Source organism: Plecotus auritus (genome assembly GCF_963455305.1).
Source record: "Plecotus auritus genome assembly, chromosome: 2".
NCBI classification, from domain to species: domain Eukaryota; kingdom Metazoa; phylum Chordata; class Mammalia; order Chiroptera; family Vespertilionidae; genus Plecotus; species Plecotus auritus.
This window is the reverse complement of record NC_137771.1, coordinates 168597739-168621652: the sequence shown is the minus strand read 5'-3', so window position 1 is coordinate 168621652 and position 23914 is coordinate 168597739. Positions and strand designations below refer to the sequence as shown.

Here is a 23914-nt window from a genome sequence, read left to right as displayed (position 1 = left end):
ACTGCCCTCCCCTGCAGGCTTGATTGCCCCCAACTGCCCTCCCTTGCAGGCCTGGTCCCTCCATACTGCCCTCCCCTGCTGGCTTGATCCCTCCATACTGCCCTCCCCTGCTGGCCATCTTGTGGTGGCCATCTTGTGTCCACATGGAGACAGCCATCTTTGACCACATGGGGGCAGCCATCTTGTGTGTTGGAGTGATGGTCAATTTGCATATTACTCTTTTATTAGCTAGGATAGAGGCCTGGTACATGGGTGAGGGCCAGCTGGTTTGCCCTGAAGGGTGTCCTGGATCAGGGTGGGGGTTCCCTTGGGGCATGGGGCAGCCTGGGCAAGGGGCCTGTGGTGGTTTGCAGGCCGGCCATGCCCTCTGGCGACCCAAGCGGAGGCCCTGGTATCTGGGATTTTTTTATGTTCTATAATTGAGACTTTGTAGCCTTGAGCGGAGGCCTGGGCCGGCCAGGGTGTGCAGGAAGCTTGGCTTCCTCCATTGCCAGGGAAACCCAAGCCTCCTGCTGCTCCATGGCTGCAGCCATCTTGGTTGGGTTAATTTGCATACTTGCTCCTGATTGGCTGGTGGGCGTGGCTTGTGGGCATATCGGCGGTATGGTCAATTTGCATATTACTCTTTTATTATATAGGATATTAAGTAACAAAATAATTCTGCATTACTCAGATAAGAGTGAAAAAATCTAAGACACATGAAAAAGTGATTTTATCAATAATTCTTTAATCAACAATTAGAATTTAATTTTGTTGGATTACTTGCTCACATCAGAACTCACTATATAGAAGAAAGTGCATTTATATGTACTTTTAAATACAAATAATATATGAAACATACATATAAGTATGAAAAATACAAATTCTAAACATTTTTAAATACATTTTAGAGAGGAAGGAAGAGGGAGAGAGACAGAGAGAAACATCCATTGGCTGCCTCCTGCACTCCCCATGCTGGGAATCAAGCCTTCAACCCGGGCATGTGTCCTGACCAGGAATTGAACCAGCACCCTCTCTGTACATGGGATCCTGCTCAACTGAGTCACACCGGCCAGTGCTTTTCTCTCTTTCTTTTTTTTAAACATTTAGGAACCTATAGAGTACCTAAAAATAGAAGTAGAAAATTCTGTAGTTAATACAAATTCTGTAGAAAAGCCACTCTGCACCATGTTCTTCATTTCAGTAATATCCATATCTATTGAGGTCAATTTCATATCATGACAAAAGGGAATCCAAATGCATGATTGCTGAACTGAACTTTAAAGATTAAATTTTGAAGACCCACCCCAGATTTACTGAGGTATAATTGATAAAATTGTATATATTTAAAGTAATATGATTGTTTCATATATATATGCACTGTGAAATGATTAGTACAATTTGGTTAATACATCTGTCATATAGTTACCTCTTTTGTGTGTGTGGTGAGAATGCGTAGGATCTATTCTTACCAAATTTCAAATATATAATGTGGTATTATTAACTGTTTTCACCATGTTGTATACTGTATTAAATCCCCAGGACTTAATCTTATAACTGAAAGTTTGTACTCTTTAACCAGTATCACCTGATTTCCTCCACCTCCCAGCCCCTGGTAACCACCATCACCATTCTACTCCCTGTTTCTATGAATTTGACTTTTTTTTTTTTTAGATTCCACATATGAGTGAGATCATACAGTGGTTTTCTGTCTAGCTTATTTCACTTAGCATGATGTCCTCCAGGTTCATCCACATTGTCACAAATGGCAGAATTTCCTTCTTTCTTGTGGCTGAATAATATTCTATTATATATTTCATGTTCTTCAGATATATACCCAGAAGGAGAAATTGCTGGGTCATATGGTAATTTGATTTTTAATTTTTTGAGGAGCTCCATACTGTTTTCCATAATGGCTGTGTCAATTTACATTCTCACCAACAGTGTACAAGGGTCCCCTTTTCTCCACCTCCTCATCAACACTTGCTTTCTCTTGTCTTTTTTATAAAAGTTTAAGAACTGCTGATCAAAGATGATATTTTCAGCATTAGTCTTTAACAGTTGGTTCCTTACCTAGTCTAGTTGAGAATTTAAGGAAATGGTATTTATAGACCCTTCATCAAATCATCCCACCTTACTCCAGGAACCTAATGATACTTCCTACTACTACTACTGCTACTAAGTAATAGTTAACATTTATTGTGTGATAAGTGCTGGTCTCTGCTAATTATTTTATGGTCCTTATTTTACTTAATCCTTAAAACAACCCTATAGGATAGGAACATTTATAATTTGTATTTTGCAAATGTGAAAACAACATAGGAGACATTGACTAACTTGTCCAAGTTTAAATTCAGGTCTATATAACTCAAAAATGAACCACTTACTCATTTCAGTTAACCTTTCCCTCACTCTCTTCATACTTGGGATTTATGTAGGTATTTAATTGGTTGCATGAAAATGGCCCATTCGCCTTATGGAAGCCCTCATGAGCACTGGGATGGTGCATTATATACACTTAATAATTGCTAAATGACTTAGTTATCAATATTTGACCAAGTGTCTATAATGTAAAAGATATTGTGCTAGATGTAGAAGACTGTTCTGCTAATGGAGCTAACATTCCAGTAAAAGAGATAAATATTAACAAGAGGAAGATTTACAGTGTTGCTACTGTTATTTTTCAGGGAGTGATGTGGACATGAGAGTCACTAACTTAGTCTGGGAGTTGGACAGAAGAAGCCTCTCAAGGAAGTGAACTTAAGTATAAACTGACCAGTGGAGGGAGAAGGAGGAGTGTTCTAGGCAGAGGGAATGAAAATATATCTATTCAACCAATTTATCATGAAGAGGTACTTAGTAACTATTTGTTGAGTGTGGATTCGTCTAGCACACATGGAAAAGTGGGCTTGCCCTACTATTAAGAGATCCAAGCAATTTTAGTGCTCTGTATTTTCATGTAATGGTCACAAGAATAATAAGCAGCATAGAAAGATTAATAAAAATAAAATGAATATGGATTGACTTCATGGAGTTCCCATAAGATATAGAGAAGACAAGGGAGATAAGGCAAAGTCCTAAAATGGCCTTCTCTAGAATGTGCAGCCCTTAGCATTACATAGGCTTAAAAAGGAAGTCATAGCTTAATAGAAAAGACTATGCCAGGGAGTAGACTCAACACCTGTGTCTGTACAGAACTCCTATAAGGTATTTTATTACTGGGTTATAAATTATGCAGCTAAATCATTCATATTAATTAGTCTGTATTTCTTGTGCCTGTCAGCCTAATTAAAATGTGTGCAAGAAAAGCGAATGAGAAGGTTGATAATCTTGAGGGCTGAGAAGAATAAGTCAGGAGACAAAAGGTAGGATTGCATTTACTTCAAGAATCAGAAGGAAGGCTGCTAACTGATTCTGGTTATACAAAATCCATAAATAACTTGGTTTTGTCTCTAGGTTAAACACACCTTCCTAAATAGCATGCTTAGTACTCAAGTTATAAATGAAGAAGATATGTTAAAATTTTCTGATAAAAATCAAAGGGAGTTTATTGAGCAGGACACACCTAGGACAATTTAAGACAATTAGGAAGTCCATAGACTTTCACACAGTATGTGCTTTATATGCAAATATTCAAATTTATTAGTTATATCAGCAATGGTTGGGTGACGTTGTTAATCTTGGTGATGCTTTTTTTTTGCTAGGAATATTAATAAGGGTAGGCTTTAGTGATATAGTGCTTGAAAGTTCCTATGAAGTATATCAGAGATGTCAGTTTGATGTATAACTTGAGTTCTAGTGTTCTCATTGTGTTAGTATATTAACATATTAAATATGGCTGTATCCTGAGGAACATTTATAGTACTTGGGAGTTCTCCAAAAGAGGGGCCTGCCACATCTCCTAAGGTACATAAGAACATTCTTCAATTTGATGGGCTAGATAAGTCCCCATCACAAAGCTTACTTAGAGGCCTGGGATTTGTTCTTAGCTCCTAAACAAAAAATTAGCCACACCAGAGCTTGGCACAGTCTGTGCTTATAAGTATTTGTGAATAAGAGCTTTTAAGTTTTCTTCTGTTTGGTTTCAGATTCTTCATGCCCTTGCCTTTGGGTGCCTTAGAAGAAGAAAGTCACAATTGCTCCCCATATAACTTCCTCATGCTAATATATAAAGAGCCAGGATCCGTAATGTCCAAAATGACAGAACAGACGACTGAACATCAGGCTGCGCATGCAGCAGGCTTGGGTGGGTGGGTACTGGCAAGCAGGCTGAACTGCTGACCTCTCAGTCCCTCCTGGGTTGCCGCGGCGACCCAGCACTACCGCCAAGGTGGGTGTGATGCGATTGGTTGGGGGGGGGCCGCCATTGCCCCACGATCACCCTGCAGAGGAAGGCCCAGGCCACCAGTTGTGGGGGGCCCAAGATTGCCCTAAAGAGGGAGGCCCAGGCTACCTGGCTGGTGGCAGTGGGTGGGGCCTCCCTCTGTGGGGTGATCAATCACGGGGCTCCCAGACTGCGAGGGGGTGCAGGCCAAGCTGAAGGACCCCCCCCCCCCAAGTGCATCAATTTCGTGCACCAGGCCTCTAGTCTATAATAATAAAAGCGTGGATATGCTAATTAAACCAGATGACCTTCCGGAAGAAGCCAGGACTGTGAGGGAAGCCCAGGTTCCGGGTGCCAGAGGGAAGCTGGTGCTGGCAGCCAGGGAAGGAAGGCCTACTCTTGCACGAATTTCGTGCATCGGGCCTCTAGTACACTATAAATGCTCAATAATGATTCATATAGAAGTAGTACCTGAGTTATTGTGGCATGATTGCTGCTTCTCTACAAAACGCTATGGCTTCATCCCCTATGGAGAACAACCCACTTGTTGAGCTATTCCCCACCCTTTGCTTACAATGGCTTCCAAGGTTTTCTGCCTGACTCCACATGCTCCATGTAGTACCCAGAGCCTGATGATTCTGTGGGAAAGACTTGAAGTTAAAAGAGGCCTCAATCAATTTTGGAGAATAGCCTATTCCAGGCCTTTGAGTCAAACAACTCTAACATTTCTAGCCTCAGAAGATACGTTGCAAGTTTTAACAGTGATCTATGGCTGGGAGACAACCCTTGTCATCCCTTAGGCAAGGATACCTAGCTTCTATAGCTCTCCTATGTGCCAGGGTTCCTGCTTAGCCCTTTCCACCTTTGTGCAAACTGCTGCTGCTTGAGGATGCTTAGCCAGAACTGAAAGACAGGCAATAGGTTCTTAATATCAAAGTAGGAGAAAACAGCAAGCTTCTGCATCCCTCAGGCATCTCTGATGCCTCTGAGAAGAATGAAACAAGGACATATGCTCATTCTACACAGCCCTCCTAAGATCCAACCTAACACCTACCCTCCCCATCCCAAAGCTTATCCCAGCAGAAGGCAAGCTGATAACTGCAGACAGAATAGATCCCTGAATTTCAATTTCTTCCATCCTCAAAGAGACTATATACAGAGACCTGTGGAGACCAGAAGCCTGGAGCTGGGCACGAAAATTCACATCAAGGGCTGCTGTACATTGTAAGTTTTAAGGAGTATAAGAGGATGAAACAAAGTCGTCAGGCCTGGTCTTAGTTATCCTAAAGCCAGTCAGTCTCTTCATGGGTCTAATGCCTAATCAGGAGTGCCAACATTCCTAAGAGGGAAATCAGGAGAACAGAAGTCCCAATTCCTATAGGAGGCTTCCTCTGACATCTGTTTCTAGGAGTCAATTGGTATGAAGGATGACTATCAACTGCTACATGGAGACAAATAGTCTGAAATCTATCCCATGTCATATTGGCCTCCTAGGGACACCAGAACAGAGCCCAAACAATTTAGAGCAGCAATCCCTCTGTACTCTGCATAGGTGTGACACAAGTTCCCATCTGCTACAACAGTATTCTGCAGGCAGGCCCTAGTCAAGAAATGAGCACCAAAATATGAACAAGTATCTCTGCAATTCCAGAGAAAATACCCATGACTCATTACCTATGAGCGCTAGGGATTTCAGAAGAAGCATATTTCCTTAGGCTTTGAGTATGGGGTGTTTGGTACATTCTGGATTCTTCTGGGATTTTTGTTGATGTAGGGGAATATAACCAATTAAGAAGTCAGAGCTCTGTAGGACACGTATGTAGATGTTTTCATACAAAATCCAAATCTCATAGACTTTTCTTCACCCCTAGAGGAACCCTGATTAATGAGGATTATATTTAATGACTATTTAAATATAACACTGAGAGACTAGCACATGAGATGTATATACATCGTCAGGGAGCAGTTTCAGCTGTTGATGCAGTCAGCTGGATGTCTCAGCCCTAAACAGCTGCAGTTCATATTCAGCAACATTCCTTTGTTTACTGTCCTCAACTAGAAGCTCTTGGAGAGCCTACAGAAGACCTTCCAAGCCTTGGCTCATGTCAGGCTCTGGAAGGGCAGCCCTGTACACTCCAAGTTTTGAGTACAAGAGGATGAAACAGAAGTTACTGGGCTGCTCTGTTTTTCTAAAATTGCAGTTCCCTGGAAAAAAAAAATTGCAGTCCCCTGCATGCACTATACCCCTTCTCTGCTTATTTTTCCCCCTAAGCCTTTTGCCATCTACCATATTATTTACTTATCTTCATTTTCTCTCTCCTCACTAAACTGAGTTCCCGAAAAGCAGGAATTTTTGCCTCTTGATCACAGCTATATCTCCAACAATATACAGTATACAGTAAATGCAGGGGACTGCAATTTCAGATGGGTTGCCAGTAAAGACCTTACTGAGCATTAGGGTGAAGATGCATTTAGTGGACTAGCTCAGTGCCTGGCACACAGTAGCCTCACTAAATTCAAATTAATACTCACTGTCAAGAGAGTGCCTTAGGGGCTAAAGGAGATCATGCATGATTTCGGTGCCTTTATACTGGAGCTCCTCACTGACTCCCATTCCAGGACCTGAATCCTCAAATTTCACCTTTGGCCCAGTTTAAGCGCCGCTTCCTATGAGGCACTTAACTAGTATTCACTATTCTCTCACTCATGTCCTTAAGAGACATCTCTGATCTTTTATATAGACGCCAGGTTTTAGTCCAGGTTCTGTTACTAAGTCGCTATTTGTCTGTGGGCGAGTCACTTTAATCTGGTTCTCATTTTTCACCAGTAAAATGAAAAGGTCATGTTAGACGACTTTCTTTCCGGCTCTAATACTTTATTACTTTAAAAGCAAAACCCACATTCCCCACTCTTTTCTCAGAGGTCATACAACCACCCTGATGGCAGTGGAAGCCTGGGTCAGTCGAGGCCAATGCCGCGGAGTAATTGGAGGAATCCGACCGACACAACAGAGGCAGAAAACACCTGATGTTTCCCCGAACGCCCGCCCTCCCGATATTTCCGGTTCGAACCCAGATCTTCTTCCGGAACACTAGCTCGCGCTAGACTCCGCCCCTCCACGAATCTTTAGAGTCCATTGGTTGTTCCTTTGAGGAAGCGGAGCATTTCCTGACGTTGATTGGTTTCTGTCATTGTTGATGGGTTAGTTAGAAACAAGGCGTGCCTGGTCTCCCTGGTAACGCTGTGCCGATAGCCCTGATTGGTCTATGTCATAATCCCATCTTCCGTCCCAACAGCGAGTGGTAGAGTCCCCTGGCGGGGCGCGGCGGTGGTAGGTGTTGCCAGTCGGGATTCCCGAGTTGACGTGGCTTAAATTTGGGAGGGGGGCAGCTGGAGCCACTGGCGGCAGCCTCTTTCAGGTGAGTGGGGGACGCTCCTCAACTCCTCCTCTCCGTGAGTCTTTTAACGGTAACCCACCCCCGCCGCAGGCCCGCAGAGCTGCCGAAGCAGCCACACTGTGGTCCCCTCCCCGCCCGTCCTCTCCCTGATTCAGTCTGAGATCCGGCCCTTCACTCGCCTCCCTTCACCTACCAGGCCTAGCTCTAGTCGCCCACACGCATGCTGGCCTCACGGGAGGGCTTCCGGTCGTCTTTATGCAGCCGTGGGCACTTATGCGCGGTCTGCCCCCTCCCCAGGACGGTTCTCCGCCCGGAGCAACTGAGAAAGGCTTTTGGGTCAGTCCTGCCTGGTGCCTTGCTCCCTGAGCCGCCAGCCTGGGCCTGCCTGGGTACACAGCTGCTGACGTCGGAGAGAACCTGCTCTGCTCAGGCCCTAAACAAACTTAGTGTCCGGAAGGGGAGGCAGGACCCAAATAAATCAAAGGTCTTGAGGGCGGAGATCACAAAAATGTTGGAGAGATAAACGCATACGAGGGTCTTTGGAATGATCCTGATAAAGAGTTATTGGAGAGATTAGGAGAGAGGGATGATTCTTGCAATCCCAGCAACACTAAAATCCCAGTAATCAGAGGTGGGCAGACTGTTAGAGGAAAGGGATTCCTGAAGAGAGTACTGGAGGGAAAAGAAATTGGTTTGGTGTGGAGGATGTTTATTCTGCATAACTCGAGTGGTGTGTAGGAGTGTGAAGGGAAGGATGAGCCCTTGACAAATGAGGAATATATTTGTCTGACTTATTTAAAGAGTTCCAGTTCGTCTATGGGGAGAGGACATTTTAAGAGTGGGACAGATATTTAAAATCACTGGATAAGGCCTTTCACTTTTGGAAATAGTTGGAAACTCTCTGAGCTTTTAAAGATTCCTACAGCTCTGCAAGATGACAGTGCAGAACTCTGTACAGAGAGGCTGGAGGCTTTTTCTGAAGCACGAAGTAATTAAATTTGGATGGTCCGATGATTGTGAATGGTCAACACCAGGAAATATTCTTTTGGAAAAAGGCAGGATTTGGTCATGGACTAGATACAGGGAAAAGTTGATAATTGTGGCTAATGGATAAATAGCACTTTAAGTATATCATAAAATTTGCAAAAGCATATTTTCTAACGGATGAAAAACAAATCTTGCCCACTCCCTGGGATGCTCTCAGACTAATTTGGAGTTCATATAAAGGTGTTCATTTTTTTTCAAGAAGGCTGTTTGCATTTCTGAGGACTTCCAGACTGAGGGGATCTCCTTTTTAAAAATTTTTTAAGGGCCTGCATTCTTCTGGATTCAGATTCTCCTAAAAATAATCATCTATAGGAGACAATTTTTTTTCTTCTGCTTGACTCTTAAAAGCCTCCCCCCCTTTCCATTAATGAATTAATTAGAAGAATGTTGGTTTTACTCTTGTTTATAAGAAATAAATCATTAATGAACTTCTTTAGGTTAACCACTGTTAGGAATAGCATAGTTGGGAAATGTCTCACCATTGATCATTACATACCACTCTATTTAAGAACTGCTATATAAGTGGAGCTTAGGCTGTATAATACTCTATTTTTAATAAAATATCAACAATATTTGTGTTTGGTAAAATGACATTTAATGCAAAAGAATATATTAAAAAAAAATCTCTCTACTGATCCTTTTTCCCATTCCCCACCTTCCAGAAGTAGCATTGTAAGTAACTTGTTTTTTCCTAAGAAACTTTTCTGATCATATTCAAGCACATATATATTTCCCCCTCCTTTTCCTCTCCCACAAGTGGAATCATAAAACACATGCTATTTTACAACTTTCTTTTGCCACTAAGTATTAAATATTAGGTATTTTTTTCCATATCTATAAGTATAAAGCCACCTCATTTTTTTTAAAGGCTACATAGCATTCCCTTGTAGAAATATGAAAGTGTATTTAGCCTGCCCTCTCTTGATGGACATTTAGATTGTTTCCAGTTATTGGCCATCACAAACACTGCTATAGTGAACTTCCATGTACATATATCCTAAGCCCTTGTGTAAGCCTGTCTGTGATGTAAACTATGGAATTCTTTGGGACTATACTATTCTGAATCATTTCGTTTTAGTCTATGTAGTCCTCAAAAAAAAGTGCTTATGGAACTATAAGTATATGATTATTTTCATGCCTCCCAGCCTTATTTTCAGCACCAGTGACAAATGGTGGGTGATGAGATTACTCGGAAAATAGATTCTTTTCTGTTTCCCCACCGGACAAGAAGCTTTGTTGAGCTATGTGACTAAGCATATTATTTAACCTTGCTATATTTTTGTTTACTCATCTTAAAACTTAGGGTATTGATATACCTCCTCTTTGAGGTTGTTTTAATAATAAAGTGAGTAAAATAATTATGGTATATAAATTATATGTAAAGCAATTAGAGCAGTACTTAGTACATAGTACTGTGTATATAATTATAGCTAACATTTACTCTAAATTTATTTAATGAAAATTGTAGTTTTTTTGTATCATGAAAAATAGTTTTTATTTTCTAATTATAAAATTATAATATTGCATATGCTTTTTCCAGCTATATGGCAATATTTCCTATCAGCTCCTCAAACTGGTTGAGAATCACTTTGAGAATTAAGGAAAACTACTGAGGCTCAAACAAATATACATTAAATAAGTTTGAGGAGGGACCTGGAAATCTCACCATTTTCTGTTGTTGTTTCTATGGGAAAATATGATTTAAATTCCAAAGCAAATGGATGTACATAGGCATGTGCTATCTTTAGTTATTTTCTTGATTTTCTTGTACTAAGTTCTCTGTGTTTAGGAACATGCATTATATTTCTTTTTATATTTCTTGTGACTCCTGGCATTATGCTCTACACCAAGTAGGTATTTTGAAAATAATTATAGCAGTGGAGACTTAGAGAATGTGAGACTTAATGAATTTTAAGTGCCACCTCAACACACAGGTGTTGAGATCCTGTACAGGGTGTGTGGAAGGTGTGGCCAGCACTGACATGGAGGGATTGTTTTATTTGCCTAAGTGTTTTTATTGAAGCCTGACCTCGGCATGTTGCTCTTTATTTTTTTCTCTTTTCAAGTTGCTACTCATCATTCTGGTGCTTTATAAAACAGTAGTAAGAAAATTGTTAGTCCACTGGCCACACATACTCCCTACATGAATTTATCATTATGAACATAAATATTTTCCCCTTTACTAATTTTTATATATGCATTTGCCCATTTCTGTCCTATAGTTAATCTAACAGAGAGGGAGGTCCAGCTTTCTTCATTTAGCTTAATCATTCTACTTAGTGGTTCTCTTACCCTCAAATTCCCAACCTTTAAGCTACCTAAAGCACTTAACTGTGTCTGAGATGCCCTTTCAACTTCCATTTCCATATTATTCCTTTAATATCAACAGCTATAGAAATCATCTTGAATCACAGAGTCATAATACTGGACATTAGAATACACCCTGTCCGTCTTCATTTTAAGATGAGGAAACTGTAATGTGAATTACTCAGAACAATACAACTGAAAAGTCAGTTCCTGACTCCCAATTTGGTGCTCTTTCCATTATGCCATCTCTTTTTCATAGCTCTCTGAGATTACTGAATCACTCTACGAGCAACCCTTTTTACTTCTGCCTGAAATGGTACATCCCTGATACCGATCTCTCCTTTCTTCAATTATACATGTTTTTAAATGGTTATGTGGAAAAGTAACCTATTTTCCATTTAAAGAGCATCCTATCTAATAAAAGAGTAATGTGCAAATCAACCATCACTCCGCTACACCCACAAGCAATGCCCACAAGCCACGCCCACCAGCCAATCAGGAGCAAATATGCAAATAAACCCAACCAAGATGGCTACGGCCACAGAGAGCAGGAGGGAGGCTTGGGTTTCCCCAGCAATGGAGGAAGCCAAGCTTTCCGCCTGCCCTTGCTGGCCTAGGCTTCCACTGAAGGCTACGAAGTTTCAATGATAGAAGATACATAAATCCAAACAGAAATGGCGGCAGCCATGGAGCTGGAAAGAGCAGGAGGCTAGGGTTGCCCCTGGCGATGGAGGAAGCCAAGCTTTCCACACACCCTGGCGGGCCCAGGCCTCCACTTAAGGCTACAAAGTTTCAATTATAGAAGATACATAAATCCCAAAAGAAATGGCTGCTGCCACAGAGCAAGCAGAAGGCTTGGCTCTGCTCCAGGCACAAAGTTTCAATAGTAGAAGATAAATAAACCCCAGATACCAGGGCCTCCACTTGGGTCACCGGGGGGGGGGGGAGGGGGGGACCGTGGCCAGCCTGCAAACCACCACAGGCCCCTCGCCCAGGCCACCCCACGCCCCAAGGGAACCCCCACCCTGAACCCCGGACACCCTTCAGGGCAAACCAGCTGGCCCCCACCTGTGCAGCAGGCCTCTATCCTATCTAATAAAAGAGTAATATGCAGATTGACCATCACTCCAACACAGAAGATGGCTGCCCCCATGTGGTCAAAGATCTTGCCCCCATGTGGACACAAGATGGCCAGCAGGGGAGGACAGTTGGGAGGGACCAGGCCTGCAAGGGAGGGCAGTTGGGGGCAATCAAGCCTGCAGGGGAGGGCAGTGAGAGGTGACCAAGCTGGCAGAGGAGGGAAGTTGGGGTGACCAGAACTGCAGGGAAAGGCAGTTGAGAGGGACCCAGGCCTGCAGGGGAGGGCAGTTAGGGGTGACCAGGCCTGCAGGGGAGGGCAGTTAGGGGTGACCAGGCCTGCAGGTGAGGGCAGTTAGGGGTGACCAGGCCTGCAGGGGAGGGCAGCTAGGGGTGACCAGGCCTGCAGGGGAGGACAGTTAGGGGTGACCAGGCCTGCAGGGGAGGGCAGTTAGGGGTGACCAGGCCTGCAGGGGAGGGCAGTTAGGGGAAAACAGGCTGGCAAGGGAGTGGTTAGGGGGTGATCAGGCTGGCAGGCAGAAGCAGTTAGGGGCAGTCAGGAAGGCTGGCAGGCTAGCAGTTGGGAGCCAGCAGTCCTGGATTGTGAGAGGGATGTCTGGCTGCCCGTTTAGGCCCGATCCTACTGTAGGATCGGGCCTAAACGGGCAGCCAGACATCCCTCGAGGGGTCCCAGATTGGAGAGGGTGCAGGCTGGGCTGAGGGACAACCCCCCCAATGCACAAATTTTGTGCACCAGGCCTCTAGTACCTAATAATAAACAAACATGTAAATTGACTGTACCTCCGCTACGCCCACCAGCCAATCAGGAGTGACATGCAAATTAACCCAACAAAGATGGCGGTTAATTTGCATACACAGGTGCTGAGCGGCCATGGCAACAACGCAGGTGTTCTGCCCCACCCCTGGTCTCTCTGGGCAGCGTGGGAAAGCGGGACCCCAGGGAAAGGAAGGCCCATTCCATTACGAATCTTCATGCATCGGGCTTCTATATAATAAAAGCCCAGCAACCAAATGGTGGAAGGATCAGAACGACCGGTCGACCAGTTGCTATGATGTGCACTGACCACCAGGGGGCAGATGCTCAACACAGGAACTTCCCCCTGGTGGTCAGTGCACTTCCACAGTGGGAGCGCTGTTTGGCTGACCCGGATGAGTGGTGATCCCACAGCAGGCCAATCCCCACAGGCCACGCCCTCCATCAGTGCACAAATCCCGTGCACTGGGCCTCTAGTTGTAAATAATGATAGGGGTGCATATAATCTTTCTAATTAGTGTTTTGAGTTTTTTCAGATATATTCCCAGAAGTGGAATCACTGGGTCTTAAGGCAATTCCATCTTTAATTTTTTGAGATAACTCTATACTGCTTTCCACAGTGGCTTTGCCAATCTGCATTCCCACCAACAGTGCAAGAGAGTTCCTTTTTCTCCACATCCTCTCCTCCACTTTGTTGATTTGTTGATGATAGCCATTCTGACAGGTGTGAGGTGATATTTCATTGTAGTTTTAATTTGCATTTCTTTGATGATTAGTGATGTTGAGAGCATCTTTTCATATGTCTATTGGCTACCTATCTGTATGTCCTCTTTGGAGAAGTGTCTGTTCAGATCTTTTGCCTGTTTACTAATTTGATTGTTTATTTTTGGTAAGTGCTTTATAAACTTTAGATACTAACTCCTTATTAGATGTATCATTGGTGAATATGTTCTTCCATTAGGTGGGTTGTCTCTTCATTTGTTGATGGTTTTCTTTGCTGTGCAAAAACATTTTGGTTTGATGTAGTCCCTTTGTTTATTTTTTTCTTGTTCCCCTTACCCATGGCAATATAGCAGAAAAAATACTGCTACGAGTTATGTCCGAGATTTTACTGCCTATATTTTCTTCTAGGATTTTTATGGTTTTGAGTCTTACACTTAAGTTTTTCATCCATTTTGAGTTTATTCTTGTATATGTGTAAGAAGGTGGTCTAGTTTCATTTTATTGCACATATCTGTTCATTTTTCCCCAGCACCATTTATTGAATAGATTGTGTTTACCCCATTTGTATGTTCTTGCCTCTTTTGCCAAATATTAATTGACCATGAAGGCTTGGTCTTATTTCTGGGTTCTCTATTTTGTTTTATTGATCTATATGTCTGTTTTTATGCCAGTACAACCAATCCTTATAATGATGGGTTTTGGTCATTTTGGTTGTCTCAGCTTTCTAATAGAGCCTTAGTGATGTTGAGCATTTTTTAATTTGAATGTCTTCTTTTGAAAAATGTATATCCAAGAGCATCAGCCCAAGGACTGAAGGGTCCCGGGTTCGATTCTGATTAAGGGCATGTATCTCAGTTGCAGGCTCAATCCCTGGCCCTGGTCAGGGCATGTGTGGGAGGCAACCAATGGATGTTTCTCTCTCACATCACTGTTTCTCCTTCTCTGCCTCTCCCCCTCCCTTCCAGTCTCTCTAAAAATCAATAGTAAAATATCCCTGGGTGAGGATTAACAAAAAAACAAAAACAAAGATGTCTATCCACATTCTTTGTCCATTTTTTTAAAGGCATCTTCTCTTGTTTGCTTGATTGCTTGCTTGCTTGCTTTTAGAGAGAGAGGAAGGGAGAGAAAGAGAGAGAAACATCAAAGTGAGAAACATTGATTGACTGCTTCCCACATGTGCTCCAACCGGGAATAGAACCCACAACCTGGGTATGTGTCCTGACCAGAAATCAAACCCACGACGCTCTGGTGCACAGGACAATGCTCCAACCAACTGAGCCACACTGGCCAGGGATCTTTGTTCATTAAAAATTAAAAAAAAAAATGTTTTTACTGATTTTTTAGAGAGAGAGAAAGGGAGAGGGATAGAGAGATAAAAACATCAATGAGAGAGAAACATCATTGATTGGCTGCCTCCTGCCTGTCCACTATTGGAAATCCAGCCTGCAACCCGGGCATGTGCCCTGAATCAAACCCTGACCTCCTGGTTCAAAGGTCGACACCCTCAACCACTGAGTGACACTGGCTGGGCACTTTTTATGTCTGTTTTGATGACATTGTGATACTGTTGTTTTTTAATCCTCACCGGAGGATATTTTTTTTGTTTTTTTTAAGAGAGAGAGAGAAAGAAATAAAGGGAGGACAAACATTTATCTGTTGCCCTCCAGTATGCACCCAAACTGGGGACTGAACCCATAACCTATACTTTGAAATCATATAGTGCAATGCCTCCAGTTTTATTCGTGCTCAAGGTTGCTTTGGCCATTTGGAATCTTTTGTGGCCCTATATGATTTTAGGATTTTTTTTTATTTCTGTGAAAAAAGGTATTGGAATTTTGATACAGGTGCACTAAATTTGTAGATTGCTTTGAGAGGTATGTATGTTGTAATAATATTAGTTCTTCCAATCCATGAACATGGGATACCGCTTGTGTCTTCTTCAATTTTTTTAATCAGTGTTTTCTATTTTTCAGTGTACAGATCTTTTACCTTCTTGGTTAAATTTAATCCTAGGTATTTTATTTTTTGATGCTATTATGAGATTGTTTTCTTAATTGTTTAATTATTTTGTTAATATATAGAAATAGTAATTTTTGTATATTGATTTTGTACTCTGCAACTTTACTGAATTTATTAGTACTAACAGTTTTTGGTGGAGAGTTTTCAGTATGTAAGATTATGTCACTGGCAGGCAAAGGCAATTTTATTTTTTCCTTTCTGATTTGGATGCCTTTTATTTATTTTCCTTGCCTAATTGCTCTGGTGAGGATATCCAGTACTATATATTGAATAGAAATGGCAAGAACTGTGAGCTTAGAGGAAAATCTTTCAGCTGTTCACTATTGAGTATGATGTTAATTGTGGGCTTGTATATGACCATTTTTATGTTGAGGTACTTTCCTTCTGAAGCTATTTTTTTTTAGTTTTTATCATGAAAGGATGTCCATTGCCTTTTCTGCATCTATTGAGATGATTACATGATATTTATCCTTCATTCTGTTAATATGATGTATCACATTGATTGATGTTGAACTGTCCTTGCATTCCAAGAGTAAATCCTACTTGATTGTGGTGTATGATCCTTGCAGGCGTCCTCAAATTATGGCCCGCCGAGGACATTTATACAGCCCGCCGGGTGCCGCTGCCTGTCCTGCTTAGCAGCCGACTTGTCCCGGGCCCGCAGTGTGCATAGGAATTTGTTCATAGTTTTTTTTTTTTAAACTATAGTCTGGCCCTCCAACGGTCTGAGGGACAGTGAACTGGCCCCCTGTTTAAAAAGTTTGAGGACCCCTGTTGAGTGAGTTTAATGTCTTGTTAAATTTGGTTTGCTAGTATATTGTTGAGGAATTTTGCATCTGTGTTCATCTGGGATATTGGCTTATAATTTTCTTTTCCTTTAGAGTTCTTGCCTGGATTTTGTATCAGGGTAATGCTGGCCTTATAAAACAAATTGGAAAGCATTCCCTCCTCTTTAGTTTTTTGGAAGATTTTGAGAAGGATTAAATTAAAGGATTTTCTTTAAATGTTTGCTAGCATTTACCAGTGAAGCCATCAGGTTCTGGGCATTTTTTTTTTTTTTTGAGAGTTTTTTGATTCGTGATTTAATCTCCTTGTCATTGGTTATATTTTCGAGTACTTTATAATTCAGTCTTGGTAAGTTGTGTGTTTTTAGGGATTCATCTGTTCCTTCCAGGTTATAATTTGTTGGCATATAATTGTTCATCATACTCTCTTATGGTTCTTTGGGTTTCTGTGGTATCAGTTGTAATGTCTCCTCTTTCACTTAAAATTTATTTGAATCTCTTTTTTCCTTAATCTAGCTAAAGGCTTGTCAATTTTATCTTTTCAAAAAATCTTTTTCATTGAAAGACAGTTTTGATCATTTCTGTTGTTTTTATAGTCTTTGTTTATTTCTATTTTGAACTTGGTTATTTCCTTCCTTCTGCTGACTTTCAGCTTTATTGTTCTTTTTTTAGTCTTTGAGGTATAAAGTTAGGTTGTTTATTTGAATTGCTTCTTTTTTCTTAATGTGGTAGTTTATTGCGGTAGTTCCCTCTTAGAACTGCTTTTGCTATATCCCATAGGTCTTAGTATGTTATGTTTCCATTTTCATTTGTCACAAGATAATTTTTGCTTTCTCTTTTGATTTTTTTTTTCTTTGACCCATTGGTTGGTCAGAAGTGTGTTGTTTAATTTCTACATATATTTGAATTTTTCAGTTTTCCACTTGTTATTGATTTTTTCCATATAATAAAGCCAAGTATATTTAATGAAAAATTTGAATTAATAAAAATTAGCAAATACACAAACACACAAATAAACACACACCAGCAGCACTATTATTGACTCAAAAAGGGGAAAAAGCAAGACCACTCAATATGGCTTTTCAGTTGTTAAAGGAAAAACCACCCCATGCCCTTCCACACACTCACACATGCATGCATACTCATGCAAAAACAAAACAAGACCCCAGTATTTTTCAATAGTATGCTTAATCTACAACAAACACAAATTCAGAATTATTTATAATGCTTCCTTTCTTACATATATATGTATATATATATATATCAGTGGTTTACTGTTGACTTATTTTTAAATATGTTAGTACATGTGACTGTTTCCTGTATTTAACAGCCTTATCTTTTATTTACCTTTATGTCACTACCTTCCACTTAACCAAAAGTTTCAGATTGGCAGGCAGAAGGGTTCCTCTTCTCTGTGAAATTGAATGCAATGGTTTTAAACACTGTCCAGAAAATGTTTGAGGGCCATTTCAACACATGGAAATAGTTACATTGATGCCTAAATTACCACTTTCTGCAAAAAAACTGCAATGCCAGTGTCAAAGATTAGACAGTCACTATTTATAATGACTTTTGCATTTCCCTTATGTATAGATTGAGGAGTGGCTTGCCAAGTCAATTCTGCCAACGACCATTTAGCTCAAGTCATAGCAAAATTTTCAGCTTGCTTGTATGTTCCTATGAGCTGTATAATTGCAAAGAACTGGTGGTGCCCATCATACTACTGTTTCTCCAAGACTAACATGAAGTGACAGCCGAAACAGGACTATATCATCACCCAGTCCACAGCACCCGGAAGGTTGATGTTTGTAGCAAGAAACACTATATCTTCTCCTTGCGGGGTTGTAATGGACTTGTGTTGATGCATCAGATGAGGCATGACAGCATCCAAAGGGCCTGATCACTTACATGAAGCATTGGGGCACTGGCAGGAATAAGGCTGAAACTTAGAGTTCTTTGTGGTCTGCTTTATCTGTGTGTAGAAGTTATTTCACATCTAAAAGAGGCATATTCACAAGGGAACTGAATTGGCCACTTTCTCCATAGCCAAGTTGCAAATGGATTCCAAGAGGCCAGCAGGTTGGACAACATATGAGCTGCTTTGGGTGACAGTTTTGTAGACAAGATGGCCACTGTAATACTCAAGAATAGGTAGTAACCCATAGTCAAAGCAGACCAGACACTCAGAAAGACTGGCCAAGTCATTGTTGGACACTGGTGACCGTCATGGCGGGCACCCTCTGGGAGGGTGTGCACTTGGAGGTCACAGTGGTAATTGTTGCAGTCTCGTGGCTCATTTGGGTGGGTGAAGAGTGCTTCGGACCCAGCCCCAACTCTCATGTACTCTGTCACTGCTGCCAATCCTGCCATAGTGGGCAGTGTCACCACCTCCTCCCAGTGCTGGCACTGAAGGACACCTTGGGCCTGGCTGCTGCCTCTCCATAGTGCACCACTGGGCTAATGCTCTACATTTTGAACAAGGATTATATTTAAATTTAAGCAAAACCACATTGTTTATCTGGAAAACTTCCTGAAAGAATGGGGTTCATGGGCACATAAAAAGAAAATATTTGCCAGGCCATTGTGGCTCAGTGGTTGAACCAGGAGGTCACAGTTTGATTCCCCTTCAGGGCACATGCCCAGGTTGGGGCTCGATCCCCAGGAGGGGGCATGCAGGAGGTAGCTGATGGATGATTCTCTCTCTCATAATTGATGTTTCTATCTCTCGTTCCTTCTCACTTCCTCTCTGAAATCAATAAAAAAATATTTTTAATAAAGAAAAAATTTGCTGAATCACGGGGTTTATTTGACAGAATAGGAGAGAACAACAGTCTGGGAGGGGCAGGAATCGTTAGAAGTTCATGTTTGTAAGTTAAGTTCTGATGAAAGAAATGGCATTGACGATAATCTGTAAGGTGCATTATTTCCCACTAAACAATTACGTATTATTTAAAAAATATTAGTGATGGTGATTAAAATCTCTGCAATTGTCATTGAAAAGAAAGGTGAGTGACTGCACTATACATACTCAAATGCCTTTTTAATTTATTTTTTTAATCCTCACCAAAGTATATGTTTTTATTGATTAAATTTTTAAAATTTTTTTAGAGAGAGGAAGGGAGAGAGAGAGAGAGGAAAAAAAAAACAAAACCCATCAATGTCAGAGAGAAACATCAATTGGTTGACTCCTGTATGCGCCCTGACTGGTGATCAAACCTGCAGCCTAAGTATGTGCCCTGATTAGGAATCGAACCCGCAACCTTTTGGTGTATGGGAAATGCCTTTTTAAATGATACCATCATGCTTCAGTCTATTTCTAATATATATCACCTACACAGATTTTTTTTTTATTTCACTTAGAGATGATATTGTTACCAATATAGGAAAAGACTATATTCTATGTTTTATTGATTCTTATGTTTTCTTTTCCTGTAGAAATGCTGAGTCGTTTGTCAGGATTAGCAAATGTTGTTTTACATGAATTATCAGGAGATGACACTGATCCAAATATGAGGGCTTCCTTAGATCCTGTAAGTAGCTCTGTTCTGAATTAAACAGATGAGGCATGTGTTCCATGTTCTTCTGAGGAAAATAATTTAAGAGTGTGAACAGTCTCCCTTGTGCCAGGTAGAGGATTAAGAAAAATATTGGGACTTTATAGATGGTCCATCTACTGTAGTTTGTAGCCTAAGAGCCACAGAGATAGGAATCAAGTCCTGGATGAGATTCTTAAGATCTTTTTCATCCCCCCATCCCAAGATTTGTTTAGCATTAGATTGTTTTAACTCCTATTTGGATATATATTCCTTTTCCATAGGAAAGATTTGAGTGACAAATGGTAGAATTGGAACACCTTTCTGGTTTGAGAATATCTGTTTGCTATCGTTAATTTATCCATCACTTCTCTTAGGGTTTGCATTGTATTTTCTGAGGTCCACATAAGAACAAAAGAAGTCCTTTAGTTTTCTGGAAAGACAAGAAGTATTGTCTAGTGGTTAAGAGAATTTTATTCAACTACTCTCTTAATTTAAAATTTTGAGCTCCCCCATTTAATGGTTTGTGATATTTGCTTCCCTTTATTTTTCTCTTTGGTAAAATTAGAATAATAAGACTGTAAGTGAGATAATGTTTGTAAAATGCTTAACGTTTACAAAATACTCAACATATTATAATGGCTGTGGTAATAATTATTATTGGATTAGAGTTGGAAAGATTTCCTAAATAAGAATATGAGTTGTGATAAGATTAAGTTGGAATGAAGGAACTCATGTTTAAAAACTGATACCTTTTCCTTGGTGTATTGGCAACTTTTTGTCTAAATACTAGGAATTACCACAAGAATTGGACATGGAATTTAATGATAAAACCCAAGAGGATGTTCTGGAACGCCTGGCTTACACAGAGCAGTTGGTGGTGGAGCTAAAAGAACTCATTAGACAGAAGGATACTGAACTGCAGCAGAAGGATGAAGTTCTGCAGGTACCATTGTTTTGGCTCTTTCTTGCTGACTATATACTAAAAGATTCTTATTGAATCTGATTCTTATTTCCCACCATCAACAAAAGATGCCTACTTTTGTAATGTCTAGATAAGTGATGAAGTGATGAGTAAACATTTATGTATTTATCATCATTGTTCTCTGACAGGAAGAAAGAAAAGCTGCTGATAACAAAATAAAAAAACTGAAACTTCATGCTAAGGCCAAATTAACTTCTTTGAATAAACACATAGAAGAATTGAAGGCACAAGGAGGGATTGATTTGCCAACAGGATCTCAGTCAGAGGAGCAACTCTCCAAGGTATGGTGCCTGGATATAACACATATTTTCTAAGTGAAAAAAGCCTTCTTAATATAGCAGATTTTCACTAATCACAAATATTTATGAAGCTAAAGTAATACAGCTCTAAATGCTATCCTTATTGAACTTGCAATCTAGCTGGGCTATGGGCCACACACAGTGCAAACAAAAGGTCAGCAGAAAACATGGAAATGAAATGCCAGTTGTGACTTAGACTTTCAGAAAATTAAAAAGGCTATTATTATGCTAAGTGAAATAAGCCAGTCAGAGAATGACCAATATCACATGATCTCACTTATCTGTGGAATCTAATGAACAAAATAAATTGACCAACAAAGTAACTCCCAAGGCATGGAACAGAGTGACATATTGGGGTGGGATGGGGACAAGAAGAGAAAAACCAAAGAACGTATATACTTATATGCATAGCCCATGGACATAGACAATAGTGTGGTGAAGGTTTAAGGTGGGGAGTAGGGGCTGGGCAGAAGGGAGAGAAATGGGAAACATTTGTAATATTGTCAACAATAAAAATATATATTTTTTAAAAATCTCATAATCCAAAAAAAAAAAAAAAAGGCTAATGAGAAGAAGTAAATACTGAAGTGAAGTTTTTAGGTAGGAGACACATTGCTTTTGGAGAAGTTTCATTATTGGTTAGAACAGTGGTCGGCAAACTCATTAGTCAACAGACCCAAATATCAACAGTACAATGATTGAAATTTCTTTTGAGAGCCAAATTTTTAAAACTTAAACTTCTTCTAACTCCACTTCTTCAAAATAGACTCGCCCAGGCCGTGGTATTTTGTGGAAGAGCCACACTCAAGGGGCCAAAGAGCCGCATGTGGCTTACGAGCCGCAGTTTGCCGACCACTGGGTTAGAAGATAAGCTAGATGGTCTGTAGGTTTCTTCTACATCTGAAATTCTTTAATTCAGTAAGTTGATATAGAATCCTCCTATATAATAAAGAGGTAATATGCAAATTGACCCTCACACCCTCACACAAGATGGCTGCCCCCATGTGGTCAAAGATGGCCACCACGAGATGGCTGGCAGGGGAGGGTAGTTGTGGGCGATCAGGCCAGCAGGAGAGGGCAGTTAGAGGCGACCAGGCCTGCAGGGGACGGTAGTTGGGGGCGACCAGGCCTGTAAGGGAGGGAAGTTGGGAGCGATCGAGCCTGCAGAGGAGGGCAGTTGGGGGTGACCGGGCCGGCAGGGAAGGGTAGTTGGGGGTTACCGGGCCAGCAGGGGAGGCAGTTGGGGGTTACTGGGCCAGCAGGGGAGGGCAGTTGGGGGCAATTGGGCTGGCAGGGGAGCAGTTAGGTGTCAATCAGGTTGGCAGGGGAGTTGTTAGGGGGTGATCAGGCTGGCAGGCAGGTGAGTGGTTGGGAGCCAGCAGTCCTGAGTCCACAGGGATCTGGCCTAAACCAGCAGTCGGACATCCCCCAAGGGGTCCCATATTGGAGAGGGTGCAGGCTGGGCTGAGAGACACCCCCCACAGTGCACGAATTTCGTGCACCAGGCCTCTAGTATTTTATTCCCTTATATGGCCCTATAAGGGTTAAAGTTTCATTCATTGTAGGCTCAGTTAGTTTGCCTTGGCCTCCCTATAAGTCATGTTCTCTAGACTGATAGCCACAACCGATAAAACAGTTTGAGGTTGGAGATAGAAGAATAAAGAAAGTGGTGCCTTTTGAGGAATAGAGCATTGTTTAAAAACTTGTCTTTGTTACCTTTCTGAGTTTGGTATAGAATATGTGGAGGCTAATATATCACATGTGCATATCATAGTTGGCCTAGACTTCACTCTGCATAAGAAGTCTTTTGATTTTCTTAATTTCATCCTGTCTCACCCTTTGACCCACTAGTGTTCTTATTTTCAATACTTTTAGTTCTTGGGAAATTTAATTGATTCTCTAGGCACAAACCTTGGGGTAATTAGTTAGCTTCCTAGTTAGTCTTTCTTTTTGGGTCTAATGCTCTGAAGACATTACTTCTCCTGCATTGATTTCCTTATTTAACTTCTCAAAAGCTTGTTTTAGAAGCTGTTGTCTTTCTTCTCATATAATTTCTTCAACTCGTTTCTTCTTCTCTTCCTTCTTGGTTTCTCCTCTGGTAATTCTTTCTTCCCCTAGCTACAGTAGTAGCAACTTTGCCCATGTGGCTTTGTTTCTTCTAACTTTCCTTTCCTCTGCTATGTTGTTAGATTTTTAAATTATCCATTTCAGGAGACTGAAAAATTATCCATTTTATAATCTGTCTTTTTTAAAAGTTCTGAGACCTTACCAGGCGTCCTCAAACTACGGCCCGTGGGCCACATGCGGCCCGCCGAGGACATTTATCCGGCCCGTTGGGTGCCGCTGTCTGTCCTGCTTAGCAGCCGACTCATCCCGGGCCTGCAGTGCGCATAGGAATTTGTTCATAGTTTTTTTTTTTAAACTATAGTCCGGCCCTCCAACGGTCTGAGGGACAGTGAACTGGCCCCCTGTTTAAAAAGTTTGAGGACCCCTGCGTGAAATCAACATTTTATAGCATCAGTTACTTCCTCTGTTAAATAAAAGGGCTGGATTAAATGATTTCTAAGTTCCAGCAGCCCTTTAATTGTTGTATACCTATTAAAGAGCTAGATATTCTGTGGAAAGTAGTTGAAGAAGTGATAGTAATCTTCAGATGCTTGAAC

The 23914-nt window shown here is 41.2% G+C and overlaps 1 protein-coding gene and 1 pseudogene across 7 annotated transcripts in view; one reads left to right on the top strand and one right to left on the bottom strand.

Annotated features, from left to right (window-relative positions):
• Positions 1–7582: 7582 nt before the first annotated feature.
• GOLGB1 (golgin B1) overlaps positions 7583–23914 on the top strand; it is a 115891-nt gene continuing 99559 nt past the window's right edge. For 2 of the 6 annotated variants that reach the window (XM_080654152.1, XM_080654150.1), the window contains exons 1-4: positions 7608–7722; positions 19870–19964; positions 20761–20913; positions 21081–21233. In XM_080654152.1, the coding sequence (XP_080510278.1) occupies positions 19872–19964; positions 20761–20913; positions 21081–21233 (399 nt within the window). In that variant the 5' untranslated portion in view covers positions 7608–7722; positions 19870–19871. Of the gene's footprint in view, positions 7723–19869; positions 19965–20760; positions 20914–21080; positions 21234–23914 lie in introns of all 6 variants that reach the window. The other 4 variants (XM_080654148.1, XM_080654149.1, XM_080654151.1 and 1 more) reach the window with 4 other exon arrangements.
• LOC308241703 (E3 ubiquitin-protein ligase SIAH1-like) lies at positions 17904–18731 on the bottom strand (annotated as a pseudogene). Its single transcript has one exon. The product of its transcript is annotated as an E3 ubiquitin-protein ligase SIAH1-like (transcript).